This window comes from Giraffa tippelskirchi, chromosome 11 (assembly GCF_054371585.1).
Source record: "Giraffa tippelskirchi isolate mGirTip1 chromosome 11, T2T-mGirTip1v1.2.pri, whole genome shotgun sequence".
Taxonomy (NCBI): domain Eukaryota; kingdom Metazoa; phylum Chordata; class Mammalia; order Artiodactyla; family Giraffidae; genus Giraffa; species Giraffa tippelskirchi.
Window position 1 is genome coordinate 21312857 of NC_137285.1, and position 19577 is coordinate 21332433.

At 50.3% G+C, this 19577-nt stretch overlaps 1 protein-coding gene across 6 annotated transcripts in view; it reads right to left on the reverse strand.

Moving 5' to 3' along the window:
• Nucleotides 1-18821, reverse strand: part of SCARB1 (scavenger receptor class B member 1) — a 94183-nt gene extending 75362 nt beyond the window's left edge. For 4 of the 6 annotated variants that reach the window (XM_081540428.1, XM_081540427.1, XM_081540426.1 and 1 more), the window contains exon 1: nucleotides 18448-18818. In XM_081540428.1, the coding sequence (XP_081396554.1) occupies nucleotides 18448-18795 (348 nt within the window). In that variant the 5' untranslated portion in view covers nucleotides 18796-18818. Of the gene's footprint in view, nucleotides 1-18447 lie in introns of all 6 variants that reach the window. The other 2 variants (XM_081540425.1, XM_081540429.1) reach the window with 2 other exon arrangements.
• Nucleotides 18822-19577: the final 756 nt, after the last annotated feature.

Consider the following 19577-nt stretch of genomic DNA (forward strand, 5'->3'; position numbering starts at 1 on the left):
TGTGTTTTTACATATATTACTGCAAAGCTCCTCCAGGAACTAATTTCTGTCTTAGTCCATTTGGGTGGTTCTCACAAAATGCCATAGACCAGATGGCTTACAAAAACAGGAGTCTGGAAGTCTGAGATCTTGGTTGGGTAAGGACCCTCTTCTGGGCTAGAGACTTTTACTACATCCTCACATTATGGAAGAGGCAAGGGAGCTCTGTCGGGGGGGGGGGGGGGGCGGGTCTCCTCTAAAGGGCACTAATCCTATTCATGAGGGCTCCACCCTCATGAGCTAATCACCTCCCAAAGGCCTCATCTCCTAACTTCATCACTTTGGACATTAGGATTTCAAAGTATGAATTTTGAGAGAATACAGGCAGTCAGATCATAGCAGTAAGATTCCACTCATGTAAAGTTCACAATCGGACAAAACGAATCCCAGTGTTTAGGGATGTAGACATTGTAACATGATAAAAAGCCAAGCAAGCTGGAAACAAGCACAGGTTCCTCTGCAGGGACTTCTGGAGGGCAAATGAGGTTCTGCTTTTTTATCTGGAGATGATCACACTTATGTGTGATCTTAGATATTTATTATCTTAGATATTTATCTAAGATATTTTATTAGTCCAGTGGTTAAGAATCTGCCTTCCAGTGCAGGGGACTCAGGTTCAATCCCAGGTCGGGGAACTAAGATCCCACATGCTTTCGGGCAACTAAGCCCATGTGCTGCAACTACTGAACCCGCACTCTAGAGTCTGTGTGCCGCAACAAGAGAAACACAGAAAAAACAAAATTCAAAGTTGAAAATTCAAAGCAGGAGGCTGCAGTGGGTGGAATCCAGGGAGCCTGAGAACAGGCAGTCAAAGGAAGTCCCGAGGCCTCGTTGGTCTTTCAAAGCTGCCAAGGGATTCCGGTGGCAGCAGGCTCTCAGCCGAGTAAAGCCAGAGTGACCTTCATCCGCCAGCCAAGAGGCCAGATGGGGTCAGGGGGACCTGGCACAAGAACTTCTGTAAGGCTCAGAGGGACAGGTGGGGAAGACAAGAAGGCCCTCACCTGCCATCCCATCTCCACCAGACAGGCTCTGGCACCCCAGAGTTGCAATGCCTTCCCAGGCCAGAGGATGAGGCGGCAACCCAGCCCACAGGCCATCGTGCTTCCATGGTCCTGGGAGACAAGGAGGGCTGGAGGGGAGCAGGCAGGCTGGCTGAGAGCAGCTGAAAGGATCCACACACCTGGGCATGAGGGTGAGGAATCAGAGCTAAGAAAATTAGGAAGCAGATGGAGGAACAGCTGAAAGAGCCAAGGCCAGATGGAATGAGGGGCTTCTTCTAGTCCAAGGGGAGGTTGAAACTCACCCAGGGGGGCCCAGGCTGGCTGCAGGAGGGGGGCTGGCTGCCAAGCTTGGAGTGAGAGAGGGGAGTCCCGACATCCATCCCAACTCAGCCAGGAGGGCTCTACTCCCATTTGACTCAAACAAGGAGACTTTTGTATAGGAATCTGTCAGAAGAAAACGTGCGCTCATGCGGAAACAGACAAATCCAAATTTAAGGGCATCCTGCCAAAACACTGGCCTGTCCGTTTATACACACTAATGTTGTGAAGGGTTCAGTAAAAAGAACAGGGCTGGAGGACTGGTCTGGATTAAAGGAGGAGAAAGAAACAAGGCAACCAGACACAGGACACGATTCAAACAATAAAGACAAAAAACTGTTGTAATGGGGCTCTTGGGACAGAGCCCCATACTTCAGAGTAAGAGACTCTGAAAGTCATCTGAGCATGAGATCAAAGAAGCAAACCATCACAAGCTTTCCTGCGTGTGACCGTGATTGGTGGTTACAGAAAAAAATATTCCTGTCCTTGAGACCTGCATGCTGCAGTGCTCCAGAGTGAGATGTCATCACATTCATAAGCAACTCTCAGATGGTTTGGCCACGAGAGACAGAGAATGCAAATGTTACAAACTGTCAGCATCAGTGGAGCTTGAGAGAAGGCTTACAGAAATTCATTGCACTGTGTTCGCAATTTTCCCGAAACAAAATTTTTCAAACTGAAACATCAGGGTGGGAAAAGAACACTCACAACTGCTCATGGGAATGGCTGGTACATCTGTGGGATGTCCAGTCATCTAGATACCCAGTGAGAGCTACCCAGATGCCTGGGGAAAATTCAGAGAAGAGATGGAGTCAGAAAAGCAAGATGCAGGAAAGTGGGCGCAGTGCGGTCCCATTTCGGTAAAGTGACAGACTAACTAATCCTACTGTGGTTGTGTGTATAAGGTCAATATGATGACAAAAGCAAAACCTCAGGTGACACTTGCCAAGCTGTTAATCTAAGTCAGGGGTCCCCAACCTCCAGGATCTAATGCCAGATGATCTGAGGTGGAGCTGATGTAAGAAAAACAGAAATAAACTGCACAATAAACGTAATGCGTTGAATCATCTCAAAACCATCCCCCCACACCTGGGTCCCTGGAAAAAATGTCTTCCACAAAACCAGTCCCTGGTGCCAAAAATGCTGGGACCACTGTTCTAAGCGCTTTACATGCACCCACTCCTCTGTCTTAAGAGCCTGTATAGGAGATAATTTTATTAATTCCATTTTACAGAGGAGGAAATAAGGCACAGAGAGGTTAAGTCACTTGTCCAAAGACATACAGCTAAGAAATGGCAGAATCAGGATTTGAACCCAGGCTGTCTGGCTCCAAATGCTCTTGGGTCCACCTAGCTCCTGGATGCCAAAACTCTGGCCAGACCCTAGAGAGAATCGTGGGAGTTTGAGAACCCATGCCTGACCTTGATGGTGACATGTCAACACTGCCTTCCAGCTCCCCGTTCCAGTCTGTCCCATGCTTCTCATTCAGGTGGAAGGTTCTCACGTGGGCACACAGGGCACTCTCTGTGCACAATGGGATGCTCCCAGAGGCCCTGGGGGCCTGGTTGTCCAGCTGCGTCACTCCCACACAGACCTCCTCACTGTCCTACGTGAAGAAGGGTGTGTCCTAGGGTTTGGGACAAGGATCAACAAGGCTGTCAGGAGCTCATCTGGGGGACTGTGGGTGACAGGTGTGCTGGTTCACTGCAGAATATACCTGCTGGCTACAATGATTCCTGGTCAACTCCTCTGCATCTGTACCTGGGCAAGTTCTGATGAAGGTGAGAAACTTGGCTTATCCCTCCTCCACACCATCCCCTCCAGTCCACACCAAGGGCGGCTCCCACCTGGGACAGACAAAGCCCGCACTTTGGTACACCCCAGCCCTGACACTTCTCCCAGTTTACAACAAACACCTCCTCCCAATCCTGCTTCCAAGAGGTGGGTGGGCGGGCATGCAGACAGGGACCCTGGAAACTTTCTACCTGAAAACATTAGCTCGTGACTTGCTTTCACAACTACTTGGCTTCTCCCAAGCCCTGCTCCCCCAGCCCATCTGAACTTCACCCACTTCCCCTGCCCATCTGACAAGAGTCTTCCCTGACAGTACTCACTGCTAATTTGCTCTCTGGCCTTACTTAAATCCTTGCTCCCTCTGGGTTTTTGTTTCCTTAAAGAATAAAAGATGGAACTGAGTGCCAGATCTAACAGTCTGAGTTTATGAAACCTTCCCTGACAGAAACAATTAGCTGATCAGTTACCACCCTCTCAAGCAGTCCGAGGTAGAGACAAAGAAAATAATCTCTAACACTACAATAGGCAGAGGCAGTGAGAGCCAATGAGATGAAGTGAGAAAGCTATTCTGGAGAAAAGCATCCATCAATCATTTCTGCTGCCTGTCACCTTTTTCTCCTTCTCCAAACAGTCCTTCCCACCCTTTTTTTTTAGGGCACCACACACCCCACCTCAGTCTCCCTGCTTTAAGGGAAAAAAAGACCTCCCTCTCCAACTCCAAGGATGGGCATCTAATCCAAGCTTGACCAATCAGAGCAGTCCATTTCTCAAGCTACAGTGACTGGCTCAGGGATAAGCATATGAGAAAAGCCCTGCCAATCAGAGCCCACGAGCCTTCATACTACAACTTCACCCAGCCACTGGGAAAATTCTCTAATTACCTCTGAAAGTCCCTCCATAAACTTCCCTTTGGAGACCTGTGGGGAAATTAAAAGCAACCAGTTTCTCCACCGTGTGGCGCAGGTGGCCATCTGAGCCCTAGATTTAAAACATGAATGCTTAACTCTTGGATTGCATTCAGGCTGGATCCCTTACAGGACCCACGGGAGAAACAACAGGGCCACAGGAAGCTCCCTCCCCACCCTCTCTCTGCAACCTCCAGGCCAATACTAACCCAGTTGACTTGTGGTTTATTGAGTGTGGGTAAATGATTTTGCATGGTCGAGACAACATGAGATCCTGTACGTACAGAGGAAGTATGTATCACCAGCAAACTGGACCTGGGTCTCCCAACTCCAGCCTCATGCCATTCCTGCCCATGAGGACAAGTTCAGTTCAGTTCAGTCGCTCAGTCGTGTCCGACTCTTTGTGACCCCATGAACCGCAGTACACCAGGCCTCCCTGTCCATCACCAACTCCCAGAGTCCACCCAAACCCATGTCCATTGAGTCGGTGATGCCATCCAACCATCTCATCCTCTGTCGTCCCCTTCTTCTCCTGCCCTCAATCTTTTCCGGCATCAGGGTCTTTTCCAATGAGTCAGCTCTTCTCATCAGGTGGCCAAAGTATTGGAGTTTCAGCTTCAACATCAGTCCTTCCAATGAACACCCAGGACTGATCTCCTTTAGGATGGACTGGTTGGATCTCCTTGCAGTCCAAGGGACACTCAAGAGTCTTCTCCAACACCACAGTTCAAAAACATCAATTCTTCTGCGCTCAGCTTTCTTTATAGTCTCACATCCATACATGACCACTGGAAAAACCATAGCCTTGACTAGACGGACCTTTGTTGACAAAGTAATGTCTCTGCTTTGTAATATGCTGTCTAGGTTGGTCATAACGTTTCTTCCAAGGAGTAAGCATCTTTTAATTTCATGGCTGCAATCACCATCTGCAGTGATTTTGGAGCCCAGAAAAATAAAGTCTGACACTGTTTCCACTTTTTCCCCATCTATTTGCCATGAAGTGATGGGACCAGATGCCATGATCTTAGTTTTCTGAATGTTGAGCTTTAAGCCAAATTTTTCACTCTCCTCTTTCACTTTCATCAAGAGGCTCTTTAGTTCTTCTTTGCTTTCTGCTATAAGGGTGGTGTCATCTGCATATCTGAGTTTATTGATGAGGACAAGAAACATAAACAATTCCACTTTAATGATGAACCAGGGCTTCAATGCAGTGGGAGGAAAATACCACCCCTCCCCCAATCCAAGCCACCCAGCTGAAGCCAAGATGCCAGCAGGAGGATCCCTTCTCCCTCTGAGAGGCAGAGTGAGGTGGCTACAGGCCAGCCTCCACACCTCCCTGGGCCCCTGGGCCAAGACAGGTGCTGTTTCTTTACCTACCACCCCCAGATGGCCCCAATGACAACTTTCATAAACCGGTGTCCCTTCCTTCTGGCCACTCCACCTTCGAACTGGGGCAGAGAAGGAATCAATCAGAAGACACCAACGCTCAGCCAGGAAAAACACTCAGCCACTGGAGTCAGAGAGGTATCTCTGGAACACAGGCAGGACTTGTTGAGACTCAGGCCCTGAATCCATGAACACACCACAAAGACCAGGTTCCCAGGGCATCTCTGGTGAGGGAGATATAGGAGGGGAAGGAGGAGGAGAGCCAGCATTGAAGCCAAGGAGCCTGCCTTCCAAATCCACGAATTTGAAGATCCCGATTGGACTCCTATCACTGCCTTGACCTGAGGTCCCTCCCCAGCCAGGTCTCTGCCCTAGACCAGGGTCCCCAACCACAGGATACAGTCATGAACAAGACCGACAAGGCCCCTGCCTCGGGGAACCTCGACGAAGCGAACAGTATCATTCCAGAATGGTGACAGCTTAGAAGATAATAACATGGAATGCTTATAACACAGATAGGGTAGGTTCACAGGGTGGAGAGAGGGGGAGGAAAGGGGTAATCGTCAAGAGTACCATTTGAGCTTAAACATGAAAAGAATCCAGCCTAAAAGTCAGGAGGAAAAAGCCTTCTGGGGAGAAGGAACAGTCTGTGCAAAGGCTCTGAGGCAGGAAAGAACACCTGTGCATGGGAGGAAAAGAAAAGCTCATGAGGCGAATTCTTTGGTTGTCCAGTGGTTAGGACTCCATGCTTTAACTGCCTAGGACCCAGGTTCGATCCCTGGTAGGGAAACCAAGATCCTGCAAGCTGCATGGCGTAACCAAAAACAAAAAACCACAAGAAGAAAAGTCTGTGAGGCTGCAACAGAGTAAAATGCAGGGAGTAGAGGCAGGAAAGGGGCTTACAGGCCATGAGGAGCAGATGGGTTTCATACCACACGCAAGAAGGTTTTAATCAGTATTGTGAAATGATGCAATTTACATTATTTTTAAGAGCATAGGGGGACTTCCCTGGTGGTCTAATGGTTAAGAATGCACCAGCCAATGCAGGGGTCATGGGTTCGATCCCTGGTCTGGGAAGATTCCACACGCCACATGGCAACTAAGCCTGTGGGCCACAACTACTGAAGCCTATGCGCCCTAGAGCCCCACAACAAGAACAGCCACCTCAATGAGAAGCTGGTACACCACAACTAGAGAGTAGTCCCTACTCCCTGCAAATAGAAACAACCCTTGCAATGAGGACCCAGTACAGCCATAAATAAATAAACTATATACATATATAAGTGCAGCTGGGCTTCCCTGATGGTCTAGTGGTTAAGACGACATGCTTCCAATTCCAGGGGTGTGGGTTCAATCCCTGGTCAAGGAAGTTCTGCAGGCTGTGAGGTACAGCCAAAGACAGAAAAATTTATCAAAAATAATCCAAAATAAGAAGAAAAACAATAAAGAACATTCTAGCTGTGGCAGGGAAAATTGACAAGACTGGCATGAGTAAGAGCAGACGGCCCGGAGAGAGAGCTCCTGCAGCAGGTGAGAGATGGGACAGCTTCACAAGGAATGGAGCCACACGGGGAGAGGAGCCCCCCTCCCCATGTCACCATAGAGGGTGACAACTTGCCACTGGTCACGTACCTTCCTGTGAAACCACCCTCGTCTTCTAAACATCCGTTCAATAACTATTTGAGAACCTACCATTATGTGCTAGGTGTCTTTCCAAGTGCTTGGGACACAGCAATGAAAAAAACCAAGGTCCCTGCCCTCACGGGCCTGACACTCTCATGGAGAGAAACAGACAATAAGCAATAAACAGGATGCATAGGTGAATTCTGCAGTATCTCAGCGGACGACGGGGCGACAGAAGAAAAACAGCAGGGTAAGGAAGGTTCGGATCACCGGGGAAAGGGAAGAAAACTTGCAATATTCAAAAAGAGAAGGACTTCCCTGGTGGCCCGATGGTTAGGAATCCATGCTTGCACTACAAGGGGCATGGGTTTGATCCCTGGTAGGGAAAGTAAGGTCCCGCATGCTGCACAGTGAGAACAACAACAACAAAAAACTGTAAACAGAGAGATTCATGAGAAAGTGAGATCCGAAGAAAGGCCTAAAAGAGGCAGGAGAGAGAATCACGCACATGTCACATCAGGGAAAGAGCTGTGGGCAAAAGGAAGAACTCAATAAGGCTGATGTGCCAGTTAGTCTGAAGAACAGCCAGCAGGGCCGGGTGCAAGGTCAAGCAGAAGGAGAGGGCAGAAAGGGGTGAGATTTGGATGGTACGGGCCTCAAGGGCCAACATAAGGTCTCACCTTGACTCGGAAGGGATGGTGTGGGCCCACTGCCGGGCTTTATTTAAGCAGAATAGGGTGGTGCTCTGACTGCAGATTTCATGGGATCCCTTTGGCTGCTGTGCTGGAAAACCTAGCCAGAGAGCAAAGGTGGACACAGGGAGATGTGCAGGAATCCAGGCAAAAGTTGATGGTGCCTTGGACCAGGGTGGTGGCCGTGAGTGTGGAGAGAAGCTGGATTCTGGATACATTTTTGCTTTTGTGTTTTTCGGGTTATTTAGTATCTTACTTTTATCTGTTTATCTATTTAGCTGCTCCACATCTTAACTGGGTCACAGGGGCTCTCTGATCTTCATTGCGGCATGAGGGACCTTTTTTTTCCCCCTAAGTTGTGGCATGCAAAATCTCTTAATTGCAGCATGCGGGATCTTTAGTCCTGGAATGTGAACTTTAAAAGTTGCAGCCTGTGGGATCTAGCTCCCTAACCAGGGATCAAACCTGGGCCCCCTGCATCGACAGCGTGGAGTCTCAGCCACTGGACCACCAGCGAGGTCTCTCCGAATATATTTTGAAGATGACGCCAAAAACAAAAGGTCCAACATGGGAAGTGAGAGAGTCAAGGCTGACGCCAAGGCTTTCGGCCGGGGGAGCTGGAGGATGGAGGGGCAATGGCCTGAGATGGGAATGTGGCCGGAGGAATGAGGTTCTGGGGCAGGGGCAGTGAAGGGAAGTCAAGCACTGGCTAGAGTAAGCACGAGTTGTCTTTGAACAACCAGGCTGAGATACAGACCTGGCCACTGGATACTCAAGGCTGGAGTTCAAGGGGAAAGGCCTGGGCCAGGGTATCAATTTGGGAGGGGCCCAGACAAAGACGCCCTTAGACGCATGAGATCGTGTGACCTCAGCCAGGAAAGGCTTTAGCCCAGGGACGTGCCAATGGCCGGTGGTCAAGGAGATGAGACACCAGCATCTGAGTCCAAGAGCAGCTCAAGAGACCACACATCAAAGTGTCTCAAGAATCCTTCTAGCAGCTTCCAGAAAAGGTGGAAGGAACTTCACCCCAAATGCCAGGAAGCAAGCACAGGTCAGGCCACTCCTATTCCTTCCTCCTACCCAGCACGAAGCAATAAATCGGGGCACAGGAGGAAACGATGGGGTGGAGGTGGGGGAAGGAAGCCAGACAATGAAGCCAGCTGCGCCCACGGTCACCAGGGGCCTGGACCTCTGGGTTCAGGGAGGTTCTGAGCAGAATGACTCTGAACTTCAAATGTGGGTCCTAGGCACCCCTGGACAGCCTGTAACTCGCCAGCTCCAGGGCCTCAGAGAGGCCCAAAGCCAAGAATGAGCTTTTTGGTGTTGGTTTTGTTTCTCTTTGCATTTCAGCTCCCATGGCCCCTCCAAGGGCTAGTGGAGGCCAAGGTCACATCTGAACCAGCTGGCAGGAGATCAGGCACATAAAAGAACTTCTCCTTTTGTCTTTTTTTTTGGCTGAGTCCTACCTACAGTTGAATTCTTTGCACTCTAAATGTGTTTATGGGGACGAAGCTGCTAGATCTCTATGGCACAGAAGGGGGGTGGGAGGAGTGGGAGTAGGTGCTCTTGTAACCAAATTCTCTAATTCTAAGATTATGAGCCAGAGAAGTCAGCCTTGTGGCTGAAACCTGCCTTGGGGGGCCTCTCTGCCGAGGGGCCTCTCTGCTGCTGACCAAGCGCGTAGGATCATGTTTCCAGGCACCAAGATCCACAGTCACTGACGGAGCAGACATATCTGAGCCCAGGTTCCAGAACAACAAAACTGCCCAAGGGAAAATGAAAATATTCAACAAGTCCTTGACATCCACTCACTTCCCTTCCGTTGGCTAGAAGTTGAAGTCACAATGGGATGATTCCAGGTAGCTGCTGCTGCTGCTAAGTCGCTTCAGTTGTGTCCGACTCTGTGAGACCCCATAGACGGCAGCCCACCAGGCTCCCTCGTCCCTGGGATTCTTCAGGCAAGAACACTGGAGTGGGTTGCCATTTCCTTCTCCAATGCATGAAAGTGAAAAGTCAAAGTCAAGTCGCTCAGTCGCGTCCGACCCTCAGCGACCCCATGGACTGCAGCCTACCGGGCTACTCTGTCCATGGGATTTTCCAGGCAAGAATACTGGAGTGGGGTGCTATTGCCTTCTCCGTCCAGGTAGCTGAGCTTCTCTAAATTCTAGCTAATCACATGGGTCATGTAGAGAAGGCCTGGCAAGTATGAGTCATCCTAGGAAGGCTTGGGGAACACGTCATGAAATGGGAAAAGCCCGGCACACTGAACCTGGGTCTCCCGCACTGCAGGCAGACTCTTTGCCATCTGAGCCTCCAGGGAAGCCCTCCCGAAGATCCCCTGGAGAAGGAAATGGCAATCCATTCCAGTATCCTTCCCTGGAAAATTCCATGGACGAGGAGCCTGGCGGGCTACAGTCCGTGGGGTCGCAAAGAGTCAGATGCGACTAAGCGACTTCACTTTTTCTTTCTTTCTTTCTTTCTTTAGGCACACTGAACACAGCCCCAGGCCAGGCCTCCAGAAGGCCAGACCGCAATAGGACACATGGCTACGCGTGTGTATACACACCCCAACACACTCAGAACACGTGTTACCATGTGTATCCACGTGTAACTATATGCCCAGCATGTGAGACACACATGTCAGCCCACGCCTATACACATGGATAACAATAATACATGTGAACCCATGTGTGCCAAGTACCAAGTGTGGGCACATGTCAGTGTATGTGTACACATGTGTTCATGGACACACACACACATGTTATCACAAAGACACTGTGCCCCCATGCCAACACGCAACATGAATGTGTGCATGCTTCAGCACATGGTCACACAAAAGTGTGCATGCGTGCGTGCCAACACGTGTTCGTGTGTCACATGTGTACTACCAGCATACATGTACGTACATCAACATGTATATGCAGCACACTCTCAAACACACACACTAGTGAAGCAAAGAGGGAAACAAAAATAACCGACACTCAAGGAAACTAAAAATAGCCCATGTTTTTCAGCTGTGGCTCTGGAGTAAGTGGAAGCCTCCCTCTCACACACCAGAGGGGTAGGAAGCCCCAGGGAGGAAAGAGGAAGAAAAACACAACAAAATCAGAATACACCTGCGACCCTACTGCCCCCTGAGAAGGGAGTGCGTCCCCTGCAATCTGAGGCCATGGGTCAAGTCTACAGCCTTGTCCTCCATGGCCAGAGGCAGCCAGATGCAGTCAGCCCTCAACACTTCGACACCCTCCAAGACACGACCCCTGGGGCTTTCTGGAGCCCCAGACAGGGGACAGGGCACCGAGCTGGCCAAGCAGACCCTGCAGGACAGCGGGGCCACCCTGAGAATCGGTGGGACCACAGACCAGCTTCCCTTGGCATTGGTGATTCTAGAGTCCACCCAGGCCTATCCAACAACCATGGAGGGAAGGTGTCGGGAGGCACTCTGCACTCACAGTTTAAGGGAGGTGATGATCAGAAGAAAAGCCTGGGAAGGACCCCACCGCCCCACTGTCTGTGCAGGAAAAGGACAAGGGACAGTGGACCCAAGCAGAGACCAGGGGAAGGGTTTGCCCTGCCTCCAAACACCAAGTCAAACTCTCAGGGATACGGAGAGTGGGGAAGAGAGGGTCCACAGGCGGCAGCCCGCCCAGCTAGAATCCTGGTGCTGCCACTGCAGTGGTGTGACCTGGGGCAAGTGTCTTTTCGGCTCTGTGCTTCCATTTCCCTCAATAAAAAAAGAGGCAACGGAAGCCATTTAGATACTAAATGAAGCGAGTGACTGCACGTAAAACACCTAGAACAGTGTCTGGTGCTTAATCTCTGTCTACCGATTGTTATCTCTCCCCAACCCCCACCTCTGAACTGAAGCATGGAAAGAAATTTGCCAGATGGCAAAAAGCAACCGGTGGTTTCCAGGTGGTTCCCAGGTGGTTCCGTGGTAAAGAACTCACCTGTCAATGCAGGTGACACAGGAGATGTGGGTTCAATCCCTGGGTCAAGAAGATCCCCTGGAGGAGGAAACGGAACCAGCTCCAGCATTCTTGCTGGAAAATTCCTATGGACAGAGGAGCCTGGTGGGCTACAGTCCATGGGGCCACAAAGAGTCACACATGAAGGAGCATTTACACCTCGGTGAGAAGCAACTGGGGCAGAGCATGGTGCCCTGAAGGTTCTTTGGGAGGCCCTTGCAGAGGGAGAGGGGGTAAAAATAGGAAGGCTGAGGGTGGGGGTGGGGAAAGAGCCCAACCTCAAAGCGCTCAGAGTCTGCTCATCCCGCCATCCCACTGTGAACCCAAGCGCTGTTCTGGTCCTGGGGACACTACAGGGAGAGTGATGGGACAGCCCCCGCTCCTGCCCATGAGGGAGAAAGAAAATGCACAAATCAACATGTAACATAAGCGGGGGTGGCTTTTAGGGGCATGAGGGGCGAGGTATGCAGATATCTGGGGAATGAGCCTTCAGGGCGGTGGGGAAAGCAAGCCAGAGTTTGGTGGAACCAAGTTCAGTGGGCTCAAGGACTCTGAAGACTGTAGACACCATGGCAGGTGAGCAGGGGGCCAAGGTAGAGGGTGCAGGGAAAGAGGTAACAGGAGCAGGATCATGGCAGGGAGTTCAGGTCACCAAACTGACCTTGGTATTCACTCAGAGTGAAATGGGGATACCTCAAAGGGCTGTGAGCAGAGAGGACTCGTGATGAGGTTGCCTATGGAGACGAGAGATGAGACTACGGCATCTGTCCAAGTGGTGAATGGAGGAGGTCAGGGTGGCTTTCCTTGTAGCTCAGTCAGTAAAGAATCTGCCTACAGTGCAGGAGACCCGGGTTTGATCCCTGGGTTGGGAAGATCCCCTGGAGAAGGAAATGGCAACTCACTCCAGTATCCTTGTCTGGAAAATCTCATGGACAGAGGAGCCTGCAGTCCATGGGGTCGCAAAGAGTCGGGCACGACTGAGCGACTAACACTTAGAGTGATAAAGATATTGAGAAGGTGTCAGAATGCAAATATGTTTTGAAGGTAATCCTAATAGATTTTGCTGATGGAGCAGATACAAGGATACCACAAAAAGCATCCAGGATAACCCAAGGTTTGTGCCTCTATTCTTGGAGGGAACAAATGGAGGTGTCATTTATCGAGATGGGGACCCAGGTGAGGGAAGAGTTTGGCAGCTGGAAAAATAAGTGGATAAAGCACCCAAGGCTGATTTCAACTAGAAAACTTTAAAGATGGCAGAGAAGGAGCTTCCCTGGTGGTCCAGTGGCTTACAGTCTGAGTTCCCAAAGCAGGGGGCCCAGGGTTCGATCCCTGGTCAGAGAACTAGATCCCACATGCCACAACTAAAGATCTCACATGCTTCAACTAAGAACCGACACAGCCAAAATAAATAAAATATTAAAAAAAAAAAGAGAGAGAGAGAGAGAGACTCAGTTTCCCACTCCCCGCACCCCGAGCCATGGAGAAGGCTACCAGGTCCAACACTACACATGGTGGCACAGCAGATAAGCCCCTTCCCCTGTGGCCCAGCGGGACCTCTCCTGGTGGACCAGAGACAGCCAGAAATTTGGGAATACATGCCCAGGGACCTAGCCCAGGGTTCCTAATCCGTGCAAACACAGAGGGCCACGCATGCCAGGCTCCATTTGAGGCTATGGATACAAACATGCCCGTCCTCCTGGGATTTGCCTCAGGACATTTTCTCTCTCTCTCACACACACACACACACACACACCAGCAAATTACTCTTTTAAGCTTTTGTTTGCCTCAGGATATTTTCTCTCTCTCTCACACACACACACACACACACACACACACACACACACACCAGCAAATTACTCTTTTAAGCTTTTGTTTGCCTCAGGATATTTTCTCTCTCTCACACACACACACACACACACACCAGCAAATTACTCTTTTAAGCTTTTGTTTGCCTCAGGATATTTTCTCTCTCTCTCTCTCTCACACACACACACACACACACACACACACACCAGCAAATTACTCTTTTAAGCTTTTGTTTGCCTCAGGATATTTTCTCTCTCTCTCTCTCACACACACACACACACACACACACACACACACACACACACACCAGCAAATTACTCTTTTAAGCTTTTGTTTCCCTAACTGTAGACGTGACAATGAGAGGTGTGTCCTAGAATTCTCCCAGGACTAATTGAGATGATTGACATTTACAAAGATGCCTGGCACATAGTCATTCTTGATTACACTTCTAAATGCGTTCAGTCTGAACACCTCTCGTCCAACCCTCCCCACTGGCGGGGAGAAAGGAGAAAAAATGAGTCTTATTCTCCCTCAAGGCCTCTCCCAGGGAGCTCCATCCACAGGGCCCCTCCACTGTGTGCCTCCCACACTCTGTATTTAACTTATTTGGCCATTCTTTGGGGGAAAGCTGTGAATTCGTAACTAACCTTTAACTAAACACATAACACGTGAATATATTCTCTTTGTTTAAAAAGTCTGGGGGGTTCAGTGGCTAAGACTCTGCACTCCCAGTGCCGGGAGCCCAGATTCAATCCCTGGTCAGGGAACTAGATCCCACAAGCCACAAGTAAGAGTTTGCATGCCGAAACTGAAAAAGACTCCGCACGCTGCAACTAAAAAAAAAAAAAAAAATGATCCCACAGGCCAAAACTAAGACCTGGCCCAGACAAATTAATAATTAGTTAATTATTAAAAAAAGAAGTATGAACTTCACAGATAAAGCATATTTCCCCCTACCACACCCCCAATTCCCTGAGTAACCACTTTTGTCAGTCTGGTGCACCCTTCCACAACTTTTTCTGTGCTTTTACATGCACTGATAGAAATCTAGTGAAAATACAGAGTTTCATGGAGTTTTGTTTTGTTTTTTAACACAAAGAACCTTATAGCTTTTTTTCAATTAGTCATGTGTTCATCCGCTTTGCTTTATATAAAGATCTAGTTCTTTCTCTCTAATCTCTGCCCAGAAATCCATTGGATAAAAGACTTCTGCTTTCCTTCCTATTCCCCTATTGAAGTGTAGACCCATATTTGTGGTCAGGATTCCTGACCATAACTGCCATGAGCTGTGTGAACCCTGACATGTCTCTGGGCTTTGTATGCCTCAGTTTCCTTACCTGTAGGAAGGAAAAACACCACAACAGCTTACAAGAGTGTGATAACCTTCAAATGAGAAAACGGGTACATCCAGGGCAGTGTGACACACATGTCATCACCTTTGTACTTCACCATCTTGACAGGAGGCAAACTAGATCTGATTCCTGCCTCAGAGCTGAAGACACAATCCCTGGCTCAGAGGTGAAGTAACTGGCCTGAGGTCCCCAGCAAGCAAAGCGCACGGCCAGGTCTGCAAACCCTGAGCTCTGGAAACTGACACCAGTTTCAAAACGGGTGCAACCCTGTCAGCAACCTGAGAAATGTAAATTACATGCATCAGATTAACCCGCCAAAATTATTCAAGATGCTAATAAATTGGTCATCACCAATAATGGCAGAGATGTGGGGGAGTGAGTAGTTTCATACTCTGGATGGAACTATAAATGCTCTTGATCTTCAGAAGAGTCATTAGGCTGTGACCAAATTCAAAATGGACAGACTTTCTGATCTAGAGGCTTCTCTTCCAGAAATGCAGCCAGTGGAAGTGGTTATCCACGTACACAGAATGGTATGTATGGGAAAATTATCAGTCAATGGAGAAACAGGTAAGTAAGTGTACAGTATTCAAAGAAATACTATGCAACAGTGAAAATGTGACAGATTTCTATGTTCAGACATGGAAAAATTTTCAAATGATATCTGTGAATTGAAAAGCAAACTGCAGGCTGTTTAGACATAGTTTAGTTCAATACATGTAAATATATATTACTATGTCTAACTACATATCCATGATGTGTATCTCTATAAAAGTCTTCTTACGAAGATAATCTTGGATGATGGTGGTACTATCGAGAAGGGGAATAAAATGAGCGAGGGGGAGAGACACTGTTTTCCCTCAACTTGAATTTTTTTTTTTACAAACAAGAATGCATGTCCTGGGGCTTCCCTGGTGGCTCAGTGATAAAAAATCCACCTGCCAATGCCAGAGACAGTTTCGACCCCTGTTCTAGGAAGATCCCACATGCTGCAGAGCCACTAAGCCCGTGCACCTCAACTACTGAGCCTGTGCTCTAGGGTCCAGGAACCGCAACTACTGAGCCCACAGGCCACAACTACTGAAGCCCGAGTGCTCTAGAGCCCCTGCTCCGCAACAAGAGAAGCCACCACAATGAGAAGCCTGTGCACTGAAAAGAGGAGCCCCTGCTAGCTGCAACTAGAAAAAAGCCCGCATAGCCGTGAAGAGCCAGCACAGCCAAAAAACAAATAAATAAGATTATATTTTAAAAAAGAAAAGAAATAGTTTCTCGGTTATAAAAGAATGCATGTCTTTTATATACATGGACTTCTTTCATTAACCCCAAAGCAGAAAACAGTGCAAATCAAAGCACAAGTCCTCCCATTCAAGTTGTACATGGACACGTGCAGCCAAAGCAAACACCAACAGGCCATCCCTTCCTCTCCTAACGTACCACTCACTCAGTCTCCTGAACACAGACACTCTTCTTCTGACGGAAGGCTCTTGGCCGGAGCTTGGCCTGAGCTGTCCAAGAAGCTGTCACAGGCTGAGCTCGCCTCCGTGTCTTCACACCACTCAGCCACAGACCAATCACCTTTAGGATATTTATGGTAGCTGCTGGGTGACTCTCCCTCAAGTTTAAGCCTGGAAATCTTAGCTCGGGCACAACTGAGGACAGTGGCGCTTTCCTCTCTGGAAGCCCAGAGGAGGAATGAGAAATTAGGTAGGGCATGCATGTGTGCATGTACATTCACACACACACACATCCTTCATCTGACTGACTGACATAAAAAGAAAACACCTGCATTAAGTCCAAGAAGGACTGGGTTGACAAGATTCTTCATCAACTATAAATTCCACTCATCCCTATCCCCCCGCCCCCAAAGCAAGAGGCTCTTTACACAGGATCACGACAGGGTTCACCATGCATACAGCACACGAGTGACCATCCTTCCAGGGCGTACATGGCACAGAAACTACAAAATCGGCAGGCATTTACAGCCGGCTTTCACTGAGATAAAGCTCTCACAGCTACTTTTTTTTTTTTTCTTACAGCTACTTTGAAAAGCAAAGCAAAAACACCCATTGGCCACCATGGGATAAAAAGAAGCAGTTCTGTTGCTCTGAGGTCTCCCCACAAAACTTTTTCCCGCCACTTCACAGGCAAAATTAAAAAACCACGAAGAGGAACACGGAACTCAATGTCACCATCGGCCAGGACCTCCTTGCAATCAGATTACAGGATTTAAGGGGACAAGTTTTGAAAACAAAACAAAAGGACATGGTGTGACCAAGATGACTCAGACAACCACTTGCCCAGAGACCTTGAGAAAAACCAGATGGGTGTTGTTCCATCTTTAAAGCCAAAAAAATGGCAGCCGGGTCTAAGCAGATGCAGCCTTCATTCATTCATTCATCTCTCAAGCATCTTGTATTGGGCTGGGGCATGGACAAGAAATGTGACCCAGTCCCCATTGTCAAGAAACTCGGCAAAAGCAGCCAGTTGAGAGGAAAAGAGCAATCAATTAGCAAGTGACAAGAGCCACATCTTTATCCCAGCTCTGCATCTTGGTTGGATCTGGGAGGCACCAAGGTAAGCCTCAGTTTTCCCTCTGAGCCCTGCAGGTGCTGTGGCCTTGGCCTCAAAGCTCTGAATGCTTTTAGCTCAAATGTGATACTCTGGAATCTGCCTGTCCTTCAGTAACTCCAGGCTCATTCAAACAGGCTGCCCAGACACCCAGGGCAGAGTCTGCTGGTCTGAAGGCCAGCTGACAGCCTTAATTTGTCTCCCTGGTTGAAAGGGCAGTGGTGTATAAGGTTAGGATCAGAGGAAAGCTCTCAGGCTGTGGGCTCCTGAAGTACCCTGTTTATGCAGCCTTGGGCTTATTCCTTCCCATGCGTGGATCTGGAGAGTAAAGCAGCTTATCACTGCCAATCTGCATCAGGAAGGCAGCGGCAGGGGAGGAGAGGGCAACCAATTCTGCCTTTAAGAAGAGGTCTGCATGGGGAGGTTTTGGATAGCAGGGACAAGTGGCAGCCTGGGCACCCATGTGAGCCTCACATGCACATGCTTGGGGGGTTCCTGTCCGCCTGCGCTCACAGGAAGCAAGCAAAGTGCAGTGCCAGTTCTACCACACACGGTCAGAGGCTGCTGTACGGCAGGCAAGAAGCATGGGAGTCTGCCCCTGGGCTTCTCCTGGCGGCATCAGAAACACGGCCACACTCCACGCCCGCCTTGGACCCCAGACCCTTCAGGTGAGGTCAGGGTCCCAGGTGGTCTCTCCTTCAGGCTTCCCCAACCCCAGTCCAGTGCCTCCAGCAGAAGGCCCTGGGGGCCGTCCTTGGCCCCCAAATTCAGCCTGAGTCGTGGGTCGGGGAGGTTCCTGGGAAAGATGGCCAATTGGCTCTCCTCATGCCCTCTGGTCTCTCCGGTGCTCAGGGGCCCGGGCCCAGGGCACGCAGATTCCGGCACCGGGTCGCCAACCCGCTGGCTGCGCGCCTGGCCTTCCTGGGCGCCCAACGCCCTCCAGCCTCGGACGGTATCCCGCGCATGGGTCCCAGGGCAAGCCCCTCACCCACCTTGAGGACCTGCTGCTTGATGATTGAGGGCACCATCACAATCATGATAATGCCCAGCACGGCGAAGAGGAGCCCGATGAAACCCAGCACCGCGGTCACCCGGCGCGCTCTAGAGAGGTTGCCCATGTCTGCGCGCCCCGGCGCCCGCGCGGTGCTCGCGGGGTTCCGCGCCTGTGGAGGAACCGAGACGGGAACGGAGGTGATAGAGGCAGCGACTCCGAGGATGAGGCCCACAGCGCACGGAGGAGCGGCCCGGCAGGTGGCCAGCGGTTTTATGCGCCATCGCCGGGGCGGACCGCCCCCCGGGACGCCCTGGGCACCGGGATTCGGGCCGGCGCGGGCGAGCATGGGCGAAGGGGCGGGGCCTAAGTTAGCAAGGGGCGTGTCCGAGGCGGGGCGCGGATCAGAAGGTCCGACTGGGGCGGGGCCACCGCCGGGAACCCGGCGTCCTAGCTTCCGTTTCTGGCGGAGGGAGCCCGGGGGCCTCGTGGCCCGCGTGCAAAATTGGGCCTGGCTCCCCTCCACCTCCAAACCCTTCCCCGCTTCCTCGCTCCCACCTGCTCCCCGCTCATCCCTTTCCATGATCCCCTCATCTTCCCCCTCCTCCGCATCTCTCTCCCCCTCCTCCCGCTGTCTCCCTTCCCCCCTCCTCCTCCTCTCCTCATTTCGCCCCTCCTCCCCTCCCACTTCCTCTGTCCTGACTGTCGTCATTGTTCGTATTTAGTAGAAATTTCCCAGCTCTTGCGGGAACCCCAGAGCTTCACCTCGCGCACCTGCGTCCTCAGCTAGCCCCACGCTCCCACTCTCCCCCCCCCCACACACACACACGTGCACACACATTCTATTCCAGCTTCTCTCTCCCTGGAACAAGCCTAGCAGACTTCTGCCTCAGGACCTCATACCCGCCACGACTTGGAATTCTGTCCGCCTCCCCCGCCCCCAGATAGCTGCCCGGCTTCTTCCTTCACGACTGCTGGGGCCACCTTATCGAAAAGGCCTTCCCAGCCACCCTGTGTGAAATAGAATAGCGTCAGCTCTCCCTTCACCCTTATCAAGGGGCTCCACCAGGCATGTGCCACATTCATTTGTTCTTGCATTGTGACCATCGCCAGGCCCTGAAATGCTACGGG